The sequence below is a fragment of the Bactrocera oleae genome, chromosome 2 (assembly GCF_042242935.1).
Source record: "Bactrocera oleae isolate idBacOlea1 chromosome 2, idBacOlea1, whole genome shotgun sequence".
Taxonomy (NCBI): domain Eukaryota; kingdom Metazoa; phylum Arthropoda; class Insecta; order Diptera; family Tephritidae; genus Bactrocera; species Bactrocera oleae.
In genome coordinates, this window is record NC_091536.1 from 52,372,153 (window position 1) to 52,399,371 (window position 27,219).

General features: G+C 33.0%; 1 protein-coding gene and 1 non-coding gene across 2 annotated transcripts in view; both read left to right on the forward strand.

Moving 5' to 3' along the window:
• The window catches only part of Scr (Sex combs reduced), a 45,922-nt gene extending 24,423 nt beyond the window's left edge, over nucleotides 1-21,499 (forward strand). Inside the window, exon 3 of the mRNA XM_014238343.3 lies at nucleotides 18,534-21,499. Coding sequence (XP_014093818.2) covers nucleotides 18,534-18,841 — 308 coding nt within the window. The 3' untranslated portion in view covers nucleotides 18,842-21,499. The remainder of the gene's footprint in view (nucleotides 1-18,533) is intronic.
• A 3,298-nt stretch (nucleotides 21,500-24,797) lies between these two features.
• Nucleotides 24,798-24,870, forward strand: TRNAK-UUU (transfer RNA lysine (anticodon UUU)). The gene has a single exon. It is a non-coding gene; the product is annotated as a tRNA-Lys (tRNA).
• Nucleotides 24,871-27,219: the final 2,349 nt, after the last annotated feature.

Here is a 27,219-nt window from a genome sequence, read left to right on the forward strand (position 1 = left end):
CACGGTGCCATATCAGGTGAATACGGGGAGTGGTTGATTGTTAAAATGTGATTTTTGGTCAAATAATCGGCCACAAGCGTCGATCGATGAGACGGCGCATTATCGTGCAACAAACGCCAACTTCCATCTTCGCGATATTCGGGCCGCACACGTCGAATACGGCGCACCAAACGCTTCAAAACTCCGAGGTAGAATACCGCATTAACGTTTTGGCCGGGTGGAAGAAATGCTTTGTAGACAATACCCTTGGAATCATAAAAACAAATCAGCATTGTCTTCACTTTTGACTTCTCCAGGCGCGATTTTTTGGGTTTCGGCTCATTTCTCATTTATGTCCTCACGACCACTTTGAAAACGTTGAAACCACTCGTGCACTCTGCTGCGGGATAGGCAATCATCGCCATAAACTTGTTTCATCAATTGAAACGTTTCGGTAAAAGTTTTACCAATTTTGAAACTAAATTTAATGTTGGCTCTTTGTTCGAAGCTCATTTTCGCACCGATGACAAAAATGAAATTTTTACTGGAAGTCGATAAAGGATAGCAGATTCTAACGCACTAGTCGACATATAGATGGCGCCACTAGAGTTTACTTTGTTACTTTTTTACTGTTTACTTTGAAACGCACCTTGTAATGCATAATACCATATATTATATTTGAATGCAAATATGCATATTACATACAAAAAATAACATTTAAATTTCTGAATATAATGTAAATATTCCTTTGAAACCGAGCGCTACTACAACCATTAAAGGAGTTTCAAAATGAAAATGAATTCCGAATTGAGCAGCAGCGAGCTGTTACGGAAAAGAGCACAAAGCGTGTCACCCGAGCACGAGCGGCACGGTCTCTTTGCCTTTCCTCGTCATGCACATATTTACACGGCTCATGACACTAACAAAATTTTGCGTGTTCACAATGCAAGTTTTCTGAACTCTTTTCCCCACGCATTCACAATAAGCAAACTATCTGTCAGTTAAAGCAATAATCCAGTTAATCTACCAGTGGTTAAGGAAAATATTAACCAGATATTGAGAAAACGGCCCTAAAACTTATAAAAATATAGATTAGCCAATCCGATTTCATTCAGTTAATAATGAAAGTTCACAATCCTCCATTAGGTGTGTACAACTACGAGTAAATGAGCTCCAGATAATAGCACATATTGGGATTTAATTTTAGTAGTCAACTTGAATGGAGCTTAATTTTCAAATTGATTCATACACGTGAAAGATCCTAGTCCATGTACATATACATAGATATTTGCAATAACTTCTTTGATGGCTTTGTACACAAACAATTGCAATATCAGTTCTTAATTGGGTGTTTTTTAACAGTTGAATTATTTTCTTACTGCAGAGGTTCTAACTACTTTTAAGCGCTTGTTATTGAAATACTAACATAAATTTAATATATTAGTTAATATGATTTGATTTATTTTTAATTATTCAGAATAAATATATTAGCAATGTTATAGTCAAAGGTTGTTTAATCAGACTGAAATAATGCATGCATACAAAAACTTTAAATAATAATTCAGAGCTGAATGAAATTTATGTGCCGATGTATACACCATCCGGCTATTATTAATTAATATGTAAATTTAAGTTATTCTGTTTAAGCAGATTAAGAAATGCTGGTAGACGAATTGGATTTTAATAAAACATACTTTTAACGATTACCTAAAATTGATAAATTCATAACATGACTAAGAGCAAAAGAGACTGCCACATACAACTAGTAGTTGTTAACAGTGCAAACCATCAATTTCGTGTACATATCATTCATGCATAGATGTGTAGGTACATACATATCTATGTATTTAAGCCGATGTATACATAAAGACTACCAAGATACATCCAGTATGGCCGCTAGCACTACATGTCAAACTTAAAAAATCTTAAACCTACAAAAGATACAAAAAATATTCGATCATTGTACCTTGCATGTGTTTGCCTCTAACTAAACAGAGCTTCTCGCTCATCTCATCTTTGAGCACCACAAAAGATGATTTGATTTTTTTATTTACTCATTATACAAGTTATTCTCAGCTTTTTTTTGGGGTTTTTTTTTGTTTGGTATCTCACTTTCCCAAGTAAGTCAAGTAAGTCAGGCGCGCATGTGCAAATTTGTTTTTGTTACACTGAGATGTAAAAAGTACGCCAACTATGGTACAGAGCATTATACCCACACGCGCACATCACCACAAAAATCACGCTGTTCGCATCCGCCCGCCTTTTAATGAAGCGCGAAGTGGAACGAACGCGCTTACGTCGCTCCACCAATGGATACGTGCTTCGAGCCAGATCATAATAGCTGCAACAGCATCCACGATCAGCACTACCAACCAATATTTGAAGTAAAAGATGAGTTAAATGGGCACTCATCTTTATATATTTATATACGAGTACATTTTATAGTCCTTACTTAAAAGTTAGTGTTGTTAATTGTGATTTCCATTACCACCAAACAATTTGGTTTACTTTTGTACAGTGCTAAAAATACTTTGAAATAAAATATTAATAAATAAAATAAATGTGTAACAATGGAACCGGTAATAATAAAATACCGTCACTCTACCGTCTTCTACAAGTTTACAATCAACACCATCTACCGCCTACTTGGATATGTGTATTTATCTGTGTAGACCGACGAAATTGTGAGGACAAATTGCAATTATGAACTGTCATTTAATGGAGAATATATGCAAATATGTATATGTGTACATGCAAACTCGTTTCATATACACAGATGAAGCGTAACTATTTTTTTTTTTTTTGTAGTCGGCAACTCTAAAAGGCCTACGCTATCGAATAAGAGTTCATCTAAATCAATTAGATTGATAAATTGAAACACAAAAATGGCCATACCATACATACATAACTCATACGACTAACAGAAAATGAAGTGTTATTATACATGAACTTCCTTTTTATACTATTGCTACATGTTACTACAGAGAATTACAGTTTTGTTCACCTAACGGTTGTTTATATCACCTAAAACTAATATATTTAGATATAGGATTATATATACATATATACATTATCAGGATGAAATCCGGGTGACTGTTTTTCCATCCGTCGGTGAAATTTGTAATTTGAGTAAAACTTGAGATTTCTTGATAAAAAATGGTACACATATTTCTTGGCACCGTAAGAAGGTTGGTATTGGAGATGGGAGTAATCGGACCACTGCCAAGCCCACAAAACGCCATTAAGATACAGAACTCAAATTTGGCACAACGTATTACATTAAAGAGGGGCACATGTGGTTTGAAAATCCTTAAAACGTGGACGTGCCCTTGCCCCCAAATTAGTTTAATGTATATATATTCCAAACCAATACCAATAACGATTTTGTTAAAAACTACTAAAAGTGTGATAAATCAATAACTAAATGCATCAGAGACGTTAAATTTTACACCCAGGATGGCACAAGAGGGCTGTTTAGGAACGGGTGACAAAATGGGACGATGGGTGTGACACCGCCCACTTTTAAGGGAAATCACATACTTATCTCAGGACCTGTTCAACGGATTTCAACCAAATTCAGTACATAACATTCTTTTAATATGTTTATGTTATGTGTCCCATATACCTAATATAAAGATTTTTGAACTTCCTCATGATTTTGGACCACATGTTTTGGCCAATATGTGAGTTATCCCAATAAAAATTACAGAGCGTGTTTTTTTAATAACAGTGTAACTTTGTGCCTAAAATAGATAAAATTGGGTGAAAACTTGACCTAGCCCCTATAAACCATATAGAATGGTGATGTTATGTGAAGGATCCAGGGAGCATTTAATTAGTAGCTGGCATGTTAGTATGGGGTATTGGCGAATATAGATAAAATTAGGTCAATACTAACTCGCAACTCCCATATTCTACTTACAATGATTTCGTTATTCTAACAAGTTTTATGCCTAATATGTATGTCGGTCTGTGAGTATTATTTATATATAAAATTTCTTCAAAATATATTATCGCTATACCTGAGCAATGTCAAAATTAATGCAATTAGCCCGTGCCTTTCTCTATCCAAAATATACCCAATAAAATGATTTTCGTCTTTCCACCTGTATTCAAACCATTTTGGTTGGTCAAAATGTAATATTTTAATGAAATTTAAACCGCATATCCCTAATACAAGTATAATGAATTCTGTTTATCTGATTGACGTTTTCCACATCAACTAAAATTAGCCTCTTCGGTCGAGTTAATATCACATATATACATATATCTCATTTGAAGGTGTTTTAATATAATTTTAGCTGCCGCGAACTAAAATATTGAAATAAAACTAAGTCTAAGTTTATGGCCTTCAATACAAGTATAAGTCAAGAAAAAACCAAATTTGATTGTAATTTATTCACGATTTCAGCGAATAAGGGATGTTTAATTTTTCGCAATTTTTTCTTTTAATAAAGTTTTGCCAGCACCTGAAGGAATTTCCCGGACTTCGATCAATGCAAGCTGCAAGAGTATAAAATGTTCGGATACACCCAAATTTAGCCTGCTGATCAATTATATATATATTTTATAGGGTCTTTGACGTTTCCTTATGGGAGTTACAAGCTTCGTGGCAAAATTTCTATACCCTGTTCAGGGTATAAATAATAGTAATATTAAAATCGAGGTCTCTACATAATCGCAGGCAAATTAATAATAAATGAATGAATAATAAATGAATTTATTTGAATTAATTTTTAATATAACTAACTTTAAAGAAACCTTACAATACATTAGTGTTACCGTAACAAAATGAAAATGACGAAATAACATAACACACATTCTTTAACCTTACTTCACATCGCTTCACACAGTTGCAGTTAATGAAGCTTCTACTTCTACTACGTCAGCTGTTTCGCGAAAAAACTCGCACAGATTTCAACACCCGCACAGTCACCATATGATGTCATTACACTTGACTGAACGACGAAAATTTCTTATTGCCCAAACTCAAAAGCTCAAAAGGGAACGTAGGCGCGATTTAAATATTATTTAGAGTGGGTTTTATTAAATGGTACAGTGGTACAGTATTCTAGATTTAATTTTATTTCATTTTTCATATAAAATAAATATGTAAAACTACACTTGAACAAACCAAAACACTAAAAATTACTACTAAATAAGGTTGAGAGCTTTAAAGACTGAGAACTAAATAAAATTATTAAAACAAAAAAAAATTAAGGAGTTTGATTTTAAGCATTTGAGGGCGAGCACAATTTTCATTTCACTCATTTGACATATTCTTTCAATGCATGTTGAAAACTTTATTTCTCAAAAATAAAAATTAATTTTTAAATAATTTTTTTCTCTTCAAACAAATTGAAACTTTTACTGTATTATTTTGAGTAAAATTTTCGGAGACAATGACACACTGTGCGAAATTTTTGTCCATTTTGCTGTTACAAAGACACATAGAATAGAGATTTTAGAGAAAGAATAATTTAAAGCGAAACAATCAATTTACTTTCTGACATAATTTCGATTTTTCATCAAAAACTTAGCACTAAGTACAAAACATGGCTGAGAGGAAAATTCAAAAGAGAAGACCAAAGCACCCACAAACAATAAAATACCAAGCAAAATATCACAAAAAACTTAATATTATATTAAGACGATTCACTACGTATGGTGTTTGGTATTAAAACTGTAAATTGATGTTCGTAACATAAGACAAAAGAGGGAAGAGGATAAACGTTCATAATAAGATTTTCCGAATAAAATAAACACATATGCAATTGTATTGTAATTGTATACCTTTTTAATTTTAAAACATTGTATTTACACTGTATATATTTGACAAATTTTCTCAACGACATAACATTTTATAATTCGTGTAAAAAATCGAGTTTCAAATTAAAATTATACAGTTTTATTTAAATACAACTAAAACATATTATGAATCACCCTATTGAATTTAAAATAGGCAAGAATGCAAAGCCAAAAGTGTGGAAGAACACATGTTCTAAAGTTGGGGAAGTTGTAGAATTTCCTAATACTGTGGGTGCGAAATGTGTTCATTGGAGCAATGGCAGTCACCGTCTCTTTTGTGCATTGTTTGCATGTTTCACTTTTCGTCGTGTTCGCAATGTCAGTATTCTCGAAAATCATTTACCATTTGCGGACACTAATAACATCTTTTCAAGAGCGTTTGATTAATGATTGAATATATGGCAAATATTTTCACTCACTTAACAGTACCAACACTTCGGTAAGATACTCAACTTTTGTTGTAATTGTTTTTGTACTAAAACGTTGCACGATTGCTATTAAAAGTAAACATTGTAGGCACTAAAAACAATTGTGCATGTATTTTTTCAATCTGCAGCTTCCACCTGTTGCTGCTAAACTACAGACGCAAATACATACGTATACACGACATTCGTCATATTGAGTTCGTACACTCCCGTCAACAATTTCAGCTTTGAGTGCTTACACCATACCTCTAACTTGAACAGTAACACTTATACATACATAAATACATACACATATATGTGTGGCGTTCAGTTAGTCGTCAAGTGCTTCATGGGACTGTGCGTATTATATAACCCCCCGAAAACGTTATCGTTGTGGCCATAGCAATCGTAATATCATTTGTCGCATCATGTCGCCTCACTTCAATAAGAATCATTTATCATGACACGAAATTCTCATACGATTTGATTAATTTTCGTTTTCCGAAAGAAATTAACCCGATGCTGCTGGGCTGCCACCAATTTGTTCACCGTCGACCCCACCGACACCTTTCTCAAACAAACTCACAATGCTATTTCAGCACCGCAATCTACATTTTCAAGTTGAATATTTATGTTATTTACTGCCGACTGTGTTGCCTCCACAGTGGTCGCTGCGTTCAGATCATCCGAAATCGAGCTGATATTCAAAGAATAACTTTGCCCGCCGTCGTCTTGGCATTTTTTTACCGAATATACGATTTACTTTGTTGTCGGATGCTAAGGGGCCCTACTGATTTCCAATGCGCATAGCTTGAAGATTTATTTCATCCAGCTCTGCTCATGCGTGTCGCAAGCACATATCACGTGTAGTCCAGCCGCCACTACTCTTTCATTCAGCTCGACATACTTAACCATTGTAGAGCACAAAACACAGAGCGCTCTGATTTATTTATGGATTTTCGAAGTAAACTAAAATTTTTTATCGAACCAAATGTTCATATTTAGCGAGGTTCGGTGCGTAAACAAATCGTTTAACAACATATTTTTAGGTTTAATAAGTGCTGAAGAATTCAACCAAATACCAAAAATGTTTAATATACTTTGTTTGTCTTAAATCATTCCGTTATAATAAAACAGCTTAAAGTTGCTTCCAGCCAATCTGACCCGTTCGAATGTGAGTAATGGTTTCTAGCTCTCGTTTTGACAGCCATGCCACCTCTTGTGATTCCTTGTTCTTCACTGTTTTTCTTGCAGTTGTTATTTTGGTTACATTTGTTCGAATGTCAGTGATGCTTGCAGAAGTTGATGCTGGTGTGAGGTTGTCTCGTGGTCAGATCGGAAATGAAATGATTTAGGATCAAGTAAAGTGATCGAGCTGAATAGGAGACCTGAGTTGAGCATTATAAATTTAACAATCAATTATAATGAACATGATACTCTTTTTTATCGCGCTTCCATTCATAAATGTGTTATGATCTTAGACTAAACGACTAAAATTTTTAGTAACAAACAAGAATTCAGAAAGCTCTAAGTTAGAGTGCAGCCAAACGTTAGATTATCTCGTAATTAGGTAAAATTTGAGGTGTGCAACATATTTTCAGTTCTCTGCAAAACGTTGTAAAAAGCACAATATTACACATCAATTATTTGGCTGAATTCTGAAATGATTGCGGTTAATTCACTTATCCTTGAGACTATCGGAAATATGTATCTACTTTCAATTCAAACTGACCAACGGAAATTATAATGTTAGTCATATTAGTACTGGAAGGTATGGGTCGATATTACTCATGTTTGGTACTGGCTCACATTGTCCCTTTCACTTGGGTCTCTCTTATGATTCAATTAACTGTAAACTTGGTCGTAAGTGTAGCATGCCGTATGAAGAAATATAAAATGTAAAAAATCATGTCTGAGACCCGTGTTGCCATTTATTAGTGCCCCAGTGTTAATTTGTATTAATTTATAACATAACTTAATATGTGTTTGATGTATATAAAGAAAGTAGAATCTAAGCATCATCAAAACACTTTAAAGGAATAATGAATTATTGCATGTTATTATATTTAATGAACAATATTCCATTATACGAGTATAAAAGAAAATTATATACTTATTTAATTTTATTCTTATTACTTGTTATTAATTGTTGACCTGACGACCCTTTTACAATATGAACTGGTCTTAGTGTATAAGTTTCATTCTTATTTACTTGTATTCTCATAAAGTAGCACTTGATGACATTCTACGTCGGTGGGTAACTGCATTATAACACTGACCAATACGTACAGTACAAAGACAGCCATAGGGTCGAATTTCATTATATTGGGCATATGGGATGTGCTCACTTTCACCTACATTTATAGAACACAGACTCGGATAAAAGGGTTACATGAATTTATAAGAATTGAATAATAAAACAGACCTAATAGAAAACGGTTTTACTGCTGTAATGAGGTACTCTCACGTATTGAGTAATATCTTGTAATTTACAAATTATCTAACAATAATAAAAATACAAAAACCTGTTTTATTAGATACAGATAATACCTTTAATAGAGATAGTATTACCAGAAAAATATATTAAATCGACTAAAATATCTGGCATCACTGAATAAATGTGCTAAAGACTTCTTGCAATTTTATTTATGCGAATCGATGGATCAGCTGTCCAAATCTTAGTGCACTTGTGAGCCGCACACGTTGTTGGCAACGTCGACTATGTAATGACAATGACAACGAAACCCACATAAGTATATATTTTTCCCCGACTCCATACTAACAAGAATAAAAATATTCATTTCAATGCGTTTTGCTTAATGTTAAAATTTTGTAGATATCACCACATCTGACAAATGACAATTACAAGCAAAAGTGACAACCTACCTGCATTTTTTTATTTACGATCACCAAACGCACTGCCACGTTCGCTGACGATGTTTCTATTCATTTTTTCTTGCCGTTTTGTTGTTTTTTTTAGCTGTTTTAGTTATTAAGTACTTACACACTTATACACCTTAAGGTGAAGTAAGCAGCTAAATAATATATACTGAAAAAATTTACAAAAAAAAACATTCATAATGCAATTTGTTGGTCGATTAAAGAAAATTGCATACATAAGACGATGAATTGCCATATTATATATATATACACATACATATATATAATATAAATATTGAGATATAGTAAGGTATATGGTAACCTTTAAATTTATTAAAAAACCGAAAAAAGCACATTAGATCTTCTTACGAATTGCAAAGAAATATAAAGGAAGGGGGTTCAGCAATTCGGCTTTTCATGATACACGAATTTTTTTGAATATTAACAGAACTTTAGCTCTTTTTTCATATTTCTGAGGTATTGCTTATTAACGTATTAAGAGAGGTTATGCTGTACGACACCAGACAGTTCGCTTGAATGGCTAAGGAGTAAGAGCCTTGCCTTCATAAAGTAAGACCTACCTCTTAATCCTTTAGTCTAACACCATTCCATAAATACCTTGCAACCACGCGTACTATCTTACGTGAGGTCAAACAGTAAGCCGCAGAAAACAATGAAACTAATACCCGATTCGGCAAAGTTTTCAGCCTTACAGTTCCTAGGGATTCCGCTATGCTAAAAGTCTATCACGAAGTATTTCGCTACGTTTCTAAAATATCACCTTTCTTAATTTCGTAAAGAATTGTGGTGTTTTATATACAATAATATACAACTCTAATGAATCTTTTGCCTTTATTACTTAGTTGCTTATAATCTTATAGACTTTTATTTAGTTATCTGCAAAATATACATTGTCAGCTAGTTTTAGAGATCTGTATTTAACAACCTCAAATTACATCGAGTTTAACCTGGAAAAGTGACTTGTGAAATAAAAATTTTATTTGTCGTGTTGAAATTTATGTATTTGTAGACTCGACTATGTTGGCAACAATCTTTTCTATAGTTTTGGGTATCTTAAATTTTCAAAATGTTCCTTAAAAATTCCTCTTTTCAAATCGATGAATTCAAATAGAGATTTTTACGTATTTCGCATAGTCTAGAAAACTGATTTTGAGCCAAGCTTACCCTATGCTAATTCCATGTCACTCAATAAGTTACACTGGCTGTCATCATCGTTGCCGATACTTGTGTTATTTTGCATACCATCAAAATTCCTCAAGGCTTGCAAAATTCTGTCCTAAAGCGGTACACAAAAATACAATTTAAAATTTGAATTGCCAATTCTCCCTGCAGTCTATACGCCCTACCTCTCTTGCACCTATCATATTCATTGCAAATGACTGAAAGAGTTGCGAACCAGTGTGGCCACTAAGCACAGCTGGCGTATTCAAGGTAATAACTGATCCGGGACAATACGATCGCTAAATGGATGCTGTTGATCCACAATGGTACTGCGCTTTGAATGCTAGCTGAGTGCTGCCACTGTGTGAACGCTGCCAAAAGTTCTACATAAAAAAGCGCATTTGTTCTATACGTTGTTGGCCATTCGAAGAAGACACAAAAGCATTGGGCCTTGACTTGTTGCTGAGCCGCATAATATGTTATTGTTTTTGTCGCTGTTTAGCATTGTCTTGTGTCACTTTATAAATTTGTATATACATATGTACGAATTTTGCATATGTTTCGAACGGGATCAGCCGTTTTAGATAAAAACTGTCAACTGATATGTTAATCTGCTGTCAGTTTTGTGAAGTTGAATTTAGCCAGCCACTTGTCTTACACCAAAATACAAGTTCATGTGAACTTCTGCGTTAAAACTTGCACAATCTTTTTACTAAAGTTATAGTGCTTTTTTTTAAACACTTGCAACTGAGCATTTTCGCATTTAAATTCGGCCTTTGCTTATAAAAAGAAGTGTTTATATACTTATATATACATATACATGTGTATGTATACCATTAGTATTAGTGAAAAAAATTGGCCTAACAGCTTTTACATTGTCATAGGTGATAATAGCAATAGGATGTGTCTATCTCGTTATTAAAGTAAAAGTTAAACAGAGCGTTAAAGTAAGTTTTTGGATCTCTTTCACCGATGCATGCAGACGAAAAATGCACATGACAAACAGACGCTGCCCTAACATAATTTTCTTGCATACATTCTGTCTTATGGTATTTAAGAAATGGGGACAAAGTTGTAAAACGCTTGAAATGGACATTGACGCTGTCAAAATGCAACAACATGCACAGCGCGTTGTGTGACATTAAAAGGCAGGTGCCGTGCGGCTAGGCGGCTAGGCGGCTGTGATGCTACGATAAGTATGCTTATTGCTGCAACGATTTCTGTTTTGTACCAAGCTCTTTTGTAGACAGCGGCAACGATTGGTAATGACAGATTTGTTTTGCAACCATTGGCAATAGGCTATAACAAACTACTTAGCGCCTTATATAATATATCACACGCTATATACCTATGGCATGATATATTTGTATGTATATTATATTATACCATATATATATTATTTTATTTACTTTGCCAATGTGTACATATGTATGTAAAAACGTCATAGATATCAGCGACGTTAATGATCTTTTTAGAAGGACCTATTTTCGCCTTTATTGTAATCTTTTGAAAATTATTGTTATACATAGGAAGGGAAAAAATCATTTCAAAGGAAAATCTTTATTTCAACAAATTTGATTCGAGTATCATATGTTATTATAGCAATATAATTGTATGTATGTATATTATTCCAACCGATTTTCAAATGACACGAGCAATTAAAAGAAAAAGGAGATGTATGTATTTGAGCAAACGTGTAACTTAAATCGCATTCAATAAATTATGGAAATACAGTCAAATTGCAATTAAATGGAGCAACAATTTCTTGTTTTGTGTGATACACCACCGAATTTCGATAATCATTTTCCAATGTTTTGAAATTGCTATACTAGACTATCAGAGTCTCAGAAGCCTGTGCTTTAATATACATTTTATTGATTTATGTACAACTCGTACATACATATGCGCATATGCCCTACAATCGAAAACTCTTAATATTATTAAAAAAAAATGTATGCCGCATATACAGTACATACAGTAAGATGAATATTAAATCGTAAACGTCTACCAACTTTTCCTCTTACTTTATTATATGTATGCGCAAATATGTACATATTTACCGAATACATATTACTATTTTTCACTCTTGTATGCACTGATATGAGATGAGTATGTGCATCTGTACGTTAAAAGTCCATAAAGGTATATTTGCCACCAAGCGGGTTACCTGTCACGTCCATTTACGCCAACTATTGTGGTCATAACAACAATATAACAATGCCACAATCCACACAAACATTTTTGATTATATTTATGCACACATACATAAGTACATCTCGAAAACACTCACCTCGTGTTAGCTTTGTGTGAAAAAATGAAAACTTTTAATGGAAAACAAGAAATATTAGTTTTTCAATAATTTTTGAAAACCTAACTGACAGTTTGTCTAATGCTTACACCGTTTTGGTGGGACTCTCGCAGTGCGCTCCTTTGATTGGGTGCAGCAACTTACATTGTGTTAGTAGAGGTGGTTTCATGTTACAGTCAATTAATGTAAAGACTTTAAGTGTTTCTAAATAAGTGAGCTTTAAGTCGATTATAACAGAATTTGAATGTATCCTTTTCGAACTGTTTATTAATTAAGATATACAAAATTCTTTTGCGAAAAATGTTAATTAAATTACCTTTCTTGAAGATTCAATATGTAATTATAGAAACTTAGTTATACAGTAACTTAAATATTTTAATAAAAGCTGGACTCTTTGCATGCTTTATGCCCGCAAAGGCTTGTCTCTGCCCCCTAATAGGTTTAATGTATATAGCTCACAAACCACTAAAGCGATATGAAACAAGTTTGCTGAGCACGAATCCCTCCTACACCTCCTTATATAGTGTCATTATATTTCATAGCCAAAATGGCGTTTAAGGGATTTATAGGAATCGGTGTAAAAATTGTACGATGAGGTAGCATCGCCCACCCCATCTCAGGTTCCAATCGACCCATTTCAATCAAACCTAATGCATAATATTATCCTGACTTTCGTATGTTATATTGTGGAAATGGGCCAAAACGGGCTACTTTGAGTTTTTTCTCAATATACACAATATATATATATTATGTAGCCTCTTTGATTGAGTTTATATCACATATACACGAAACAAATATAGTAATGGAACTTAGTGAGTCAATGACCTATAATAATATAAGTTAATAAGGTAGCAAATATGATTGTAAACGAATCACTATTTCGTGAATGATGTATATTGAATTTTACAACATTTTTTTGATATGAAGTTTTGCCAACACCTGATAATATTTAATATTTAACAAGTAAGGAAGGACTAAGTTCGCATGTAACCGAACATTTTATTCTCTTGCAACTTGGATCAAAACCGGGGAAATACCTTCAGGAGAAGAATTCAACATTAATTTTTCGACGAAATCAAATTAGTTGTATAAATATATTTTATTTCCCGTTAGCGAAATTTATTTTAAAATCTTTCTCAAATGAGATTTATCTGACATAAACTTTACCGAAGAGGCTAAATTGAGTTGATATGGAAAACGTCAACAAGAGGAGCGAAATTCTTTATATTAAGGATATGAGGTTCGAACTAAGGTCTTAACCAATTCCATTCATATTAAGCGTTAAATCATATAATATTTAAGAAAACTTGTTCACTTAATTTCAATAAAATATCACACATTTTGATTAAAGATCGATGGGAAGTCGGAAATCACTATACAGTGTATATTGAGGACAGAGAAAGATATGGGCTGTTGCATTAATCTTTCACATTGCTCAAGTATACTAGAACAGTTTATAAATAAATAACTCCCACACTGACCGACGTACTCGACATAAGGTTTGTTAGAATAACGAAAATCATTATAAGTATGTAATATATGGCAGTTGGACTAATTCGTAGACTGATTTCACATATTTTCAGCATTGAACATATATCCAATATTATACGTTCAGTTAATTTTGATAAGATATTTTACATATTGACCGATACATACGGTATAACCGGAAGTTTGAAAATCTTTTATAAGGTATATGTGAGATATGTAAGTGTAGCATTGACCCAACTTTATCTATTTTTGGCATTACTACATATTATTAACAGAAACAGATGCTCTCTGAGTTTCATGAAGGTACTTCACATACCAACGACAACATATAAGGAATAAAGTCAACCGGATGTTTGAAAATCCTGATATTAGTTAAATGGGGGCTAGGACAAGTTTTCTCTCGATTGTATCCATTTTAGCCACAGAGATGAACTTACATATTGACCGATATATGGGTCATAAAGTCAGCCAGAAGTATGAAACTCTTTATTATAGGTATATGGAGGGCTAAGGGAAATATTGACCCGATTCAACCCATTTTTGGTAAAAAGTCAGCCATAAGCTCTGTGGTCCGATATTTGGGCGCTGGGATAGTTATAATCCGATTTTGACAATTTTTAGACCTGAAATGATATAGCTTAAAGGCACTATTCATGCAGAGTTGGTGGTTGATTGGTTTACTGGAAAGTGAAAAAATCAAATCAGATTTAAAGTTGTGTTATATGGGAAATAGGTGTGCTTGCAATCCGATTTCACCCACTTCATCACACCTTAAGATGGGAATGTCAAAATAATTCTATGTACCAAATTTAGTTGAAATTGGTCTAATAGGTCTGGAGATAGGTGATATCACTCAAATGTGGGCGATGCCACGCCCATCGTCGAATTTTGGTCATCGGTTCTGATTCTCTGACGAATTTTGTTATTAATTTATCGCACTTTTAGTAGTTTTAAAAAGAAACGGTTTTGTGGAGAGAGTTTGTGGTTATTTACGCAGTCGCAAGAGGTGTCGATATTATTTGTCCTGTGGAAACTTGATTGATATAGTTTGAATGATTTGAGAAATATATACTTTTTAAAAATTTGAAATCAAAGGTGCCTCTCGTTATTGCGATTTGTTGCACCAAATCACAGTTTTGTATCGTAATTTGCAGCTTTATATGTTCTCGTTAATGGCGTTTTGTGGGCGTGGCTGTGGTCCGATTACGTCCGTTGACAACATCAACCCTCCTGGGGTGCCAAGGAATACGTGTACAAAGCTTCATCAAGATATCTTAATATTTACTCAAGTTATCGGTTGAACGGGCAGACTGACAGTGAGTCACTCGGAATTCAACTCGTATTGTCAACCTGATCATCTATACATATATAAATAACTCCATATAGATCTTGATTAATTTTAAGTGATACATACAACTATTATACTCTGTAGCAACATGTTGCAATAGTATAAAACTTAGACCTTTCGTACCGATTATTTGTACATTCAATCCTATATATTTATTAAATATACAAGTAAATTACTATTTAGTAATTTCATTACTACGTTTTCCCCTTTAGGCATAGAAATAGCCTGCTGTTAGTTGAAAATACTTTATATAAATATGTGTATGAACAATTCTATACATACATAGGTACTTATGTATCATATATAGGACGACGGACGAATATTCACCAGTTCAGACGAAGAACAGCGAATGAGTGATGAACTTGTAATATTTGTGCACGCCACAAACTACAAGTAAATATGTAGATACTCCCGCTGATTGTGACCACTGAAGTTGTTGTCAATCTTCTTGTTCCTTCTCTCTGCTCGCCGATTGTTTTGCCACGCGTCTGGTTACTGTCTACACGTTGCTGACTTGGTCATTAGTTTTAACCCGTTCACATAGATGCCGGCTGGGGCACATGTACTATCAATATATGTACATGTATATGTTACCACTTTCCTTCTCTCTATTTCCATTTTCCTTTACTACTTTTGGCGCGCTCTTTGACATGTCCCCACACATGTCTTTTTATAAAAGAAATAAAGTGCTAAGAGTGCACACCAAATAAATTGCATAAAAATGGGTATGTGGATATGTGCAATAGTGCACAAAATAGAGTAATTCAACGCAATAAAGGCGTGTGCATTAATTTTGTTTCTCCTCTCGCTATTCGTCTTCTTTTCTGCATGTTACCCAAGTCCGTAAGGCATGTGCATTTGTATAGACATATGTATATGTTTACACGTGATGCGGTTGCCACACTCAAATGCACCTTAATTAAATGAGTGGTAATTAATTTTAAGTCTAATCGGAAATTCCATTTAGATTTTCCCTCTGATTGATATGCTTCGACATGTTTGGCGGTTTGGCGTCAAAACAAAGCCCGTCTAACGTTCATATAAACTTATGTACACATATGTACATGGATTGCTTCTACATGTGAGAAAGTGACCTTTTCAAGGCTATTTTCTTATTTACAAGACATACACTGTTATCAGTTTATTATTGATTTTTTTATAAACAAAGATACATTCATTATTACTCTTCGCATTAAAGAAAGGCATTTACGATACATTATTGTCTAGCAGTTTTGCATACGGTTTAAATCTAATTAAAACAAGGGAAACGCTTTTTTGCTATTCATGCTATTTAAATATATATATATTTTTTCCATAAAAAATTAAATCAAGACAGCCAGTGTTATGAGATTACTTTACCAGATATATTATTTTAACAAAAACGTTTATGTAATCATCAATGAAGTAATTTACTTGAACATTTTTTATTTATTGAACAGATTTATTTTACCTAGAAGCGCTTCCCTAAACCCTTTTTGTAAAATTTTAAACAAATAAATATACCAACATACGTATAATCATGAAAAAGCTATATTACCTACGAAATTAAAATACTATTATTTTACAAACCAGGTTGTTATAGTTGTAACACAATACTTTCAACCCTTTATATTATATTTACATGTTTAAAGCAGTTTGTAAAACACTAAAGTGTGGTATCGAAGCTTACTGCTGATGAACAATTTTCTATTACAAATTTTATACATCCCCGAGTTATGTTCGATACATAAAAACACTCGTCATTTTTTTATCGTCTCGTTTGTTCTATTTTACATTTTAGCTGTTCATATCACATACCTTCACGGAGGTGTTTCGAAGGCGTCAGCAGGCGTTCACAGCCATTTGAGTAATCGACAATTAGAATTTTTTATCTGAAATACACCCTACGAAGAGAGCGCTTCATTGCACCGATGACAATCACCCATACTTCAAATTGATCTAAACTAGCGAAGCGAGTGCAACCTTTCTTCGCCTACTCATCTAGGCCTACACCAATATTTGCAATCAAAAAACTAGTTCTGTTAATTTTGACTTTGTATAATATTGAATAGTTGCTATAAAAGAGAGTGACTTTCCATTCATTTGACAGATACTATCATAATCCATCTACCCGAAAATACATCTCATTCATAGATGAAATACCATAAGGTCATAGGGTGGGCGCGTGCCACCCAATTTATAGTTTGCAATTTCTTGTCTTTAGACACGATGTGCTTTTCATAAAAAATCACGTGTCAAGGCGCAATTTAGACCAAAGACTTGATTGCTGTTTAAGTTTTTGTAGTTTCCCAACTATATGGCATCAATGAATGCACAACAAAACAACACAGTAAAACAATCGTTGGCATAGGTTTGCCGTAGAGCTGGAGTCGCTCATGTACGGCTGATAATGTCGACTTTTACCTTTTTATTATTATTAACTACTATAAGAAAAGGCCAAAACGCGTCGACTCTAATGAGGGGGCGTGAAGTGTGGTATTGTAGTAAACCATTTTTATTTGTATATTTCCATTTACTAAAGTATTTTCTGGTAACATACACATATTATTGGCTTTTTAATCAGGGGTAGAAAGCATCTGCGGAAGGCAAAATACAACATGTATTTGCGAAATGATGAAATAAAAAAATAAATACAACAGTGTTTAAGAAATATGTGGCAGTGAGTCAATACCAGAAGGAAGAAGAATGAAAACTGTTGCTACTATCACGTCTAGTCAAGGACTCGTGCATGCACCAATACACACGTTCGGCTGAAGCATAACAGTCGTGGCATTCCATTTAAATGCTGGGAAAGTTGGCAAATGTCGCTTTTGACTGAATGTTTCGCTGTTTAGGGTCGTTTCAATGAGCTTATATTTGAGTAGCATTAATAATATTAAATTTTCCAAATTCACATACATATATATAAATATATATACATATATTATTAAATAACTAGTTTTTAGCGTTACCGGAAAAAGAAGAACCTCATGAACTCATTTAGGTTTTTTGGCAGTCCGCCACGATTTCATTATAACTTATTTTAGCCACCCGGCACACTTGGCTACTATACATTCAGACGATTTATATTTCAGTCATTCACATTGTCAATGCATTTCATTATTTTATTGGACTCCTTTTTAATTTTTTATTACAGGTACTGTTAATGCCAATGGCGAGACGAAACGACAACGGACCTCATATACCCGCTATCAGACGTTAGAGCTGGAGAAAGAATTTCACTTTAATCGATACCTGACCCGCCGAAGGCGTATTGAGATTGCCCACGCGCTATGCCTCACTGAACGACAGATCAAGATCTGGTTCCAGAATCGTCGAATGAAATGGAAAAAAGAGCACAAGATGGCTTCTATGAATATTGTACCATATCACATGGGTCCTTATGGGCACCCTTATCATCAATTCGATATTCATCCGTCACAGTTTGCCCATTTGAGTGCATAGGACGCGTGGCACTTTTCGGGTACTGGTTAGAGACTCAATCAGTTGTATCAGGAACCATATCAGACGGCGGCAGCAGCTAGTGTAGCAGCTGGCGGATATCAGACACAAAACACACAAGAATCTAGCATAGCCCTGGGCGGTGGTGCCGGCGTTGGGGTCGCTACTGGCAGCGGTAACTCGCTATTCGCTTCTGCGACCGCCCCCAATGCTGAATGTGTCAAATATCCACAAGAGTTCTGATCTCAAATTATCTTCAGAGAACATCAACAGCAATTGCATCTCCAACATGAACACGAACTTCTACAGCAACAACACCAATACGAGCAACAATATTTAGAGCAACAACCGCTACATCATCACCACATCCACAAGTCCGAACGTAATTCCATTCTGCAGCTCTGCGAAAGTAAAGAATTGTGCGAAGATGCAGAAACTGCAGATCTGGAGTTCAAAGACGAAATCGTTAGTGGTTGTAATATGTATTGTTGTTGAGAGATGACAATGTTGTTGTTGCAATAAAGTTGTATATGCCTTCGAGACTGCTGCTAATGCTGCTGTTAGCGACTGCTAACAACAAGAACAACGATGATAATTTCTGAATGCAACTGATTTGTGTTAAGCAAGCAACGAGCCTCTAAAAATGAATATAGCTTTCGTGGAACTTTGGCACTTATCGCCGAAACTTCCAAGAGTGGCTCGTGCAGGTTTATGATACTGGTCAGCAACAGAGGAATTTAGTTTCATTTGGAATCTTGTGAATTCGTGATGTTCACGTAGAAAATCTTCCCCTTTATAAGTTATAAGTACCTCAATGGACTGACAAAGCTTTAAACTAAAGACTTTGCATTTCCTCCTCTTTTTCGTAAAATTGCGAAAACCGTCCAGTATGATAAACCGCTATATTCTCTAAGCAGTATTCGAAAAGCAATTAGTTTTAAGGAAACCATCAGCACTGCCGGCCGCTCAAAACTGCGATGATTAGTATATTTCCAAAGCTGAATTATTAGAAAAATATCTGGCTAAATAAATTTTTGTATTTTTTTTATAAATGGTAAAAAATGAAGGAAGGGTAACATCGACGGCAGTGCTGTGTTAGTTTAAATGTAGTTTAATCTCCAGTGTGCAGAATAATACAGTGATTCTCGAACTGTTTCAGTAAAAGTTTTCAGTTTCAGAATTAATTTTTATCTATCATATCAGTCCCAGTCCCTCTCAAACTTCAGTATTTCAAAAAAACATTTGATTATTACTGAAATTAGCGGAGATGTGTTGACAATTTTAAAAGCGACGAAGTCTTTTAGTATGAGCCGCAGTACTTAATTTTATTTAATAGTATACAAACCCCATAATATTTTATTTATTAGCGTACTCATTTTTGTAATGTAAAATTATTTTCATGTTTGTATATATTGAAAGTATCTTTATAAATTTTGAATTTTTTATAATATAGCTTTAAATTGTTTTTGTTGACTCTGAACTTTCAGAATTTCCAGGCACTAGCAAAGTTCGCAACTAGTACGTGATTTTAGAAATCTTTTATAAATAATAACTCATTAACCAATAACAGAAACAAATTCGGGGAAAACAGGTCATGTTTAGTAGTCAATAAACAAAAATTAAATATAAAACTGTACTGATATTCAAACTTAGAAAACGTTTGCCAGAAATTCTCAATTTTGCTTTTTTGTGAAATTTGTAGAGACCATTCTATTCATATATAATATGTATTTTATTATTGTTATTAGTAAATATGAAGTTGTCACCCATACGGACTTTGAAGTATTTCTTTTTAAACCAATTCCATACCTGCATAAAAATTACAACAATACTTTTTTTTAGTTTAGAATAAACTAAGTTGCAACTTAAACTGCAAAATTAGACACTACTAACAAACATATTTGTAACGAATAACTTGAAAAATATAAATACTGTACTAAAATCATACATGTACATAAATAGGTTTATATTAATGTGCGACCATGTAAGTAGACTTTTAATTATCTAATTATAAGGTTAGTGCATTCGTATCAAATATATTATATAATATATTGGGATAATCTAAAACAAATTGAAAAAATTGCTTCATCTATAAGTAATTCAGTTAAGACAAGGTTAATTTTAAAAACATTTTAGCAAAAATTGTTCGTATTGCGATTTTTATTTCTACAATAAAGTCGTTTTATCTTAGTTTAGTAAGGCGAAATTCGATTCATAAGAGATTTGCAATATCAGTATAAATGGCGATTAAAATATCGATAGATATAAGATGGCTAAGTAAGTCTCAAATGTATGTATGTACACAGTTATCAAACCAATTTGTATAAAAATGCTGCATTCCATGTAAAGAAATTAAAGTGTAATACATAATATATGTATCTCAAAAACAATTTCAATGAACGCACTAGTTTAGCAATCTGGCTTCAGTTTATATTTCCATATTTACCTACATATGTATTATGTAATATGCGTGCGTACACACAAACTCGTACATATGTATGTCTTTAGATAAATCAATTGCCAGGATGTAGTGCGCAATACAAATAAACATACGATTAAACAGTGTAAGATTATATTAATGCAATACTTAGAAAACTAAGCTAAGCATAGATTAAAAAATTAAAAAGAACAAAATGAATAAAATATTTTAAAAAATTTCAATTTCGTATTTCAAGGGTGTTCTATGGAGCAAGAAGGACGTGGTGAACCAATGGAGAAAACTGTTACTATATATTTGTCAGTCGGTAGAGCATTTGACTTTTAATCCAAGGGTCCAGGGTCCAAGTTCCTGCTCGGGCGAACTTTTTTTTACATTATTATTTTTTTATTTAAATACAATATTTCAGGATTTAGTAGAAATATTTCCATCGAATAAAAATGCCTACACTTTAATAGTATCTAAATATATACGAAATTTATGAAGAGCGTTTAATGTTGGTATTAAGGACCATTTTGTAGAGCAGTAAATTTCTTGCAAAACTATGCGTTTTCCGACTTATAATGATTTGTTTTTCATTGAGTTATGAAATTCATAAGAAAAAAAATACGTGTGGCACTCGGGGACTGCCGCGGTAAAGCTATTGCACAGCAATTTTTATCAACTTAAGCAATTTATTTATTTTTTTATGCAGTATTTTATTTCCTTTGATATTAATTCAAATTATTTATTTCTTTGCTACTACTATTTAAAAAAAAAAAATTAAAAGGAATTTGCTACTTAAATAGAAAACATTGTAGACAAGATTCTTGTATAAAATTGTGCCAAATAGCCCCACTTTACGGTTATTCGTTCAAAAAATTTTAACAAAAAAACGATATTAAGAGCATTTGTGATAATAAAAAAATATATATAAACATATGTATGTATATAGAGTACTCACTCATTTTTTTCACTATATTTTTTTATCACAAATTTCACATGAATCAATTAGTGTACATATTTACATACATATGTTGCATATAAACAGATATACAAACATTATGCGTGTTACTTTTATTTTCGCTACGAAATTTCTTGTTTCGGTCGCCGCGATCAAAAATATGCAATAGCTTAATAAAAATGTTACTAATATTATGTCTCCAAATATTGAATAATTTAGTTTTAATAATAAAATTTTTATTAATTTCCATATTTTTATTTACCATTTAAAAAAGTTGTTATTAAATTTAAAATATTATTATTTTTCAATCACCCTGCTGTCTCTTCAATTGATTTGTTTCCGCTTAAGCATACGCTAATAATTAATGCGAAAATACGCTTAAATGCAAACGTTTTGCGCATACTTGTGAGCGTGTTAGGTTTATTTCCGTTACGAAATTTCTTGATTCAGTCTTCGCCCTCAAAGCCCGAGATAGAAGCTATGCAATAGCTTAAAAATATCCATAAAATATTCAAACTTTAACCGTTAATATCTTCCAAACGGTTATGTTTACGTAAGACGTAGTATGTGCAGAGCATTCAATTTCCTATAAAATGTATGAAACGATTTATTTTTTCAAGTAGTTGGGAGCGAGATTTAGATTTTTTTATCTGATAAGAACAAAATTGAAAACTGCAAAACGAAGAACCTTCTCCTTACAAATAAGAGCTAATACTTGGAGAGACTTCCTTAGAGGTGCCTAAGAACATACATATTTTTCAGAGTACCAAGCGAAAAAAAACCCACCCTGTACATACATATAAAAATTTGAAGGAGAATCGTTATTCTTTGAAAAAATTTACTTTAGGCTGATATATTGGTATAATCGATTACAAATCAGCAAACAAATTTATGAAATCTGTTTGAAATCGTAGTTGTCTATTTCCAGAGATAATTGTTGTTTTAATTGTATTTGACATCATTTCGGGATAAGAAATGCAACCCATTCAATTGATTTCTAATTAGGGTTAGCTGACAATACAACTGACCAAGAATGTAAGAGAACAACTATTTTATTAAAGATTGTTGCAATATAATGTCATATTAATCGGAAGAAAACTTCAGTTATGTAAACGGTATAAAGTCAGATGAAAAATCAAAATGGATGGAAATCACTGTATGGTGTATATAAGAGCTGAGGGAAGATCTCGTGTGATGCGTAAACTTTTGGCATTACTCAAATTTGATTATTATTCCATTGTTCGAATATTCCGAATATGCGTTGGAAAGTTACTGTCCTTGAACGTTCATTGAATACAAGGTTATGAAAACAGTCGACGTCATCGAACCAACATCGTCATACTTACAGTGGGACGAATTAAATAAAAATAATAATAATTAATTATGTTACTTAAAATTGAACATACTTTATAACTGCGTTCTAGGCAGTAAGCTTCTTCCGAATGTTTTTAGATATAATATTTTGATATTAAAATAGTTTGGCTATTTATCTGCCCAGAAATATATATTATATACGTACCTAATATATATTTACACGCAAATATGAAGCAGAACAAATATTTAAAGTTTCCAGGGCAATAGCACTGATTCGCAAAAGTAGATGGAGAGGAAATCATATATACATTCAAAAGCAAGGAAATTGGCTGCCATATGAAATGAAGACAATAAACATTGAAAGATAATTTTGTATGTCAGAAAGGATGCAAAAAGAAGTCGGATTTGTATCGGCTTGTGGCTGGTGAAAACGCTTGGAATTTGCGACTAGACATGAGGAAATAATCTTCCACAATGACAACGCTACATGTTGCAGGACCGGTTAAAAGCTAGTCAGAAAACAGCGCCTGTGAAGTTATGCCCTACCCACCTTATAACCCTGACCCAGCCCCTTCTGACTACCATTTGTTCCTTTTGATCCCCTCACTATAAACCGGTTCACAAAAATTGGTATCATAAATTGACCTGAATCATTTTTGACCGCCTAACCGGCGCAATTTTCTTGGGAGAGAATCCACAAATTGCAAGGAAGATGGGAAAATGTTATAGCCTCAGGTGGGAGGCAAATAGAGTTATAATAAAGGAAGCATGAATATAGATCTTCTCTATCGGTGCTGAGATAACTCGTGAACCAATTTCACACTTTTTCGGCATTAAACTATAGTATATCGAATATTATACGTTCACCTAATTTTGCTAATACATACATTTTACATACTATTTACATAGCATTAACCGATATGTTCGGTATAGAATCAACCGGAAGTCAAAAATCTTGATATTGAATTCACTTTTATCAAGAAAAGATTATCTCTGTATTTCGATAATATATCTCAGAAATTTACCGATATTGTCGGTGAAATATCAGCTATTATAGCACTTTGAAACATAACGTTTATATAAAAAGAGGACGTGGTTATCATCTCTCTAGCAACAAGTTGTGCGAGTTTAAGAACAAGAAGCAAATTTTTGGTAAGTGGCTTTCAAATTGTTCGAACGAATGGTCTTTTTTTAAAAAAAACATTACATCCATAACTGGCTCCCAGTCAACAATTATAATCACATGTGGCAACTGAAATAATGTCGCCCGGGTAGCTCAGTCGGTAGAGCATTGGACTTTTAATCCAAGGGTCCAGGGTTCAAGTCCCTGCTCGGGCGTAGCATTTTTTTTATAATTAGATATTTTAATTAAAATAATGCGGTTTAAAATAATAGCAAAATATTCAAATAATTGTATTGAAACTATTGTATTGGAATTATATTTTACTTTGTATAAATTAAGAAAATTACCAAAAAGTATATACTAATAATATCATGAGTACAAGTAAGTAGAAAGATTTATTAAACACTCTTAATACATAGGCTCGCCATCACTACAAATTGCCAGATTTTACATACATATTAGGTATGTATGTATGAACAGTGTACATAATATGCAATGTGAATTATACTGTGCTTTGGAGTGTACTGCTCATGGAAGGGTTGCTTTCCACTTATAGTCCTTCTCGACTCATTATACTCTAAATTAAGTTTACCACGATTATCCCAGAAGGCGATAATTGTCCAAGGCAATGCTACAATATCCGAACAAAGTTGTATAAATCGAACCAAAACTGCTCAAGCCCCTAGGGACGGAATATGTGTACCTCAGTGCCTATAGTTGACTTATTACCGAAAATATCGGTCAATGTGTACAATATATAATCATTATATAATAAAATAAATAAATGAAACTCTCGATAAGAGTATGTTTTTGTGTCAAAAAAATCATACATCTAAAATAAAGATTTTTGAACTTCCGGGTGACTTTATACCGCATACATCAGCCAATATAAATAATAAATCGGGTTAATAATAACCTCTACTTCCATATACTACTTATAACGCTTTTCGTTATTCTAACCAGTTTTATGCCGAATATGTCGGTCAGTGAGTATCAATATTTTTTTTACATATGAAATTGCTTAAAAATACGTTCTCGAGTATAGCTGAAAATGTCAAAATTAATATCTTTCTCTATCCCCAATATATATATGATTTCCATCTTTACACCTGACTTTAAACCGTTCCGCTTGATCAAAATGTGATAATTTAATGAAATGAAAGTTTTCTTAAAAATTATATGGTTTGACGCAGTATTAGAATGAAATTATTATATACCTTGGTCTAAACCTCGCACCTTCATATAATGAATTCCGATTCTCTGGTTGACGTTTTCCACATAAGCTTATAACATAAAATTTAGCCACTTTTTTTTTTTTAATATATATAATTTTCGTTGGCGCGAACTAAAATATAGCAATAAAACTGAGACTTAATTTATGGCCTTTAATATAAGTCAAGAAGATACCAAATTTGATTGTTATTCAATCACGATTTCATTTAATAATGGATGTTTAATTTTTTCTCAACATTTTTTTAATATAAAGTTTTGCAACCACTGAAGGAATTTCCTGGCCTTTGATTCTTGCGCATTGCAAGAGTATAAAATTGTCGGTTCCGCTTTAATACCTATTATTGGGGATATATTGACCCTAGCTCCTACGTACTTTATGTAAAAAATTCAAACTTCCGTTTGGCTTTATATACACGTAAAATATTAGAAAATGTGTGATATTAGTCCACGAATTTCCCCAGCTCACATGTACTACATACGGTTTAATTTTTTTGTTAATTTGATAATTTAATGAAATTAAATGAACAGTTTTTCTTAAAAATAATGTGGTTTATCGCTGTATATGAATGAAATTGGTCTAAACCTTTGTTTAAACCTTATAACCCTAATATACTGATTTCCGCTCCTCTGGTACAACAGCAACCTCATATACCCCACATATTAAATCTAACCCCTTTGGTTCAGTTTATATCACATATATCATGTTTGAGTTAAATAGCTTATTTTTATTAAAGTTAACATTTCGGAGAAAAAAATAGTATTGACACTAAATAAATCTATGATCAATAAGATAAGTTAATAAGATACCAAATAATAATCGAATAATGAATATTGAATTCTTTGGCAACATTTTTATACTTTCGCAACATGTTGCAACATAGTATAGGTTTGTTCACCAAACGGTTGTTTGCATCACCTAAAACTAATCGATATAGATAAAGATTTCTATATACATATATTATATTTCTTCTAACATTGGGTGATAATCAGTGGATAGGTATATTTTCTCAGCCATCATGTTGAACTTAGTAGTGTAGTATCAAAAGTGCTAAAGACCCTTTTTATGTGGTAATAGATAAACTGCAACCCCATCAGTTTAAATGCTGCTATCTTTCCAGTTCTACGATTTCAGTTTTATGACACATTTTAATATGAAGGTCATGAGGTGAACTGTAAACTCAAGAAAATTACATTTTTACCCAGCGCCGTTGGCCCAAGGTTTAGATATTAAGACAGAAAGAAGAAAATCTACATACCTGCTCTACATATGTGTATACCATACTTATTTATATGTAAGTTATTGTTAATTTAGCTTTCATGAGCAGACCTTT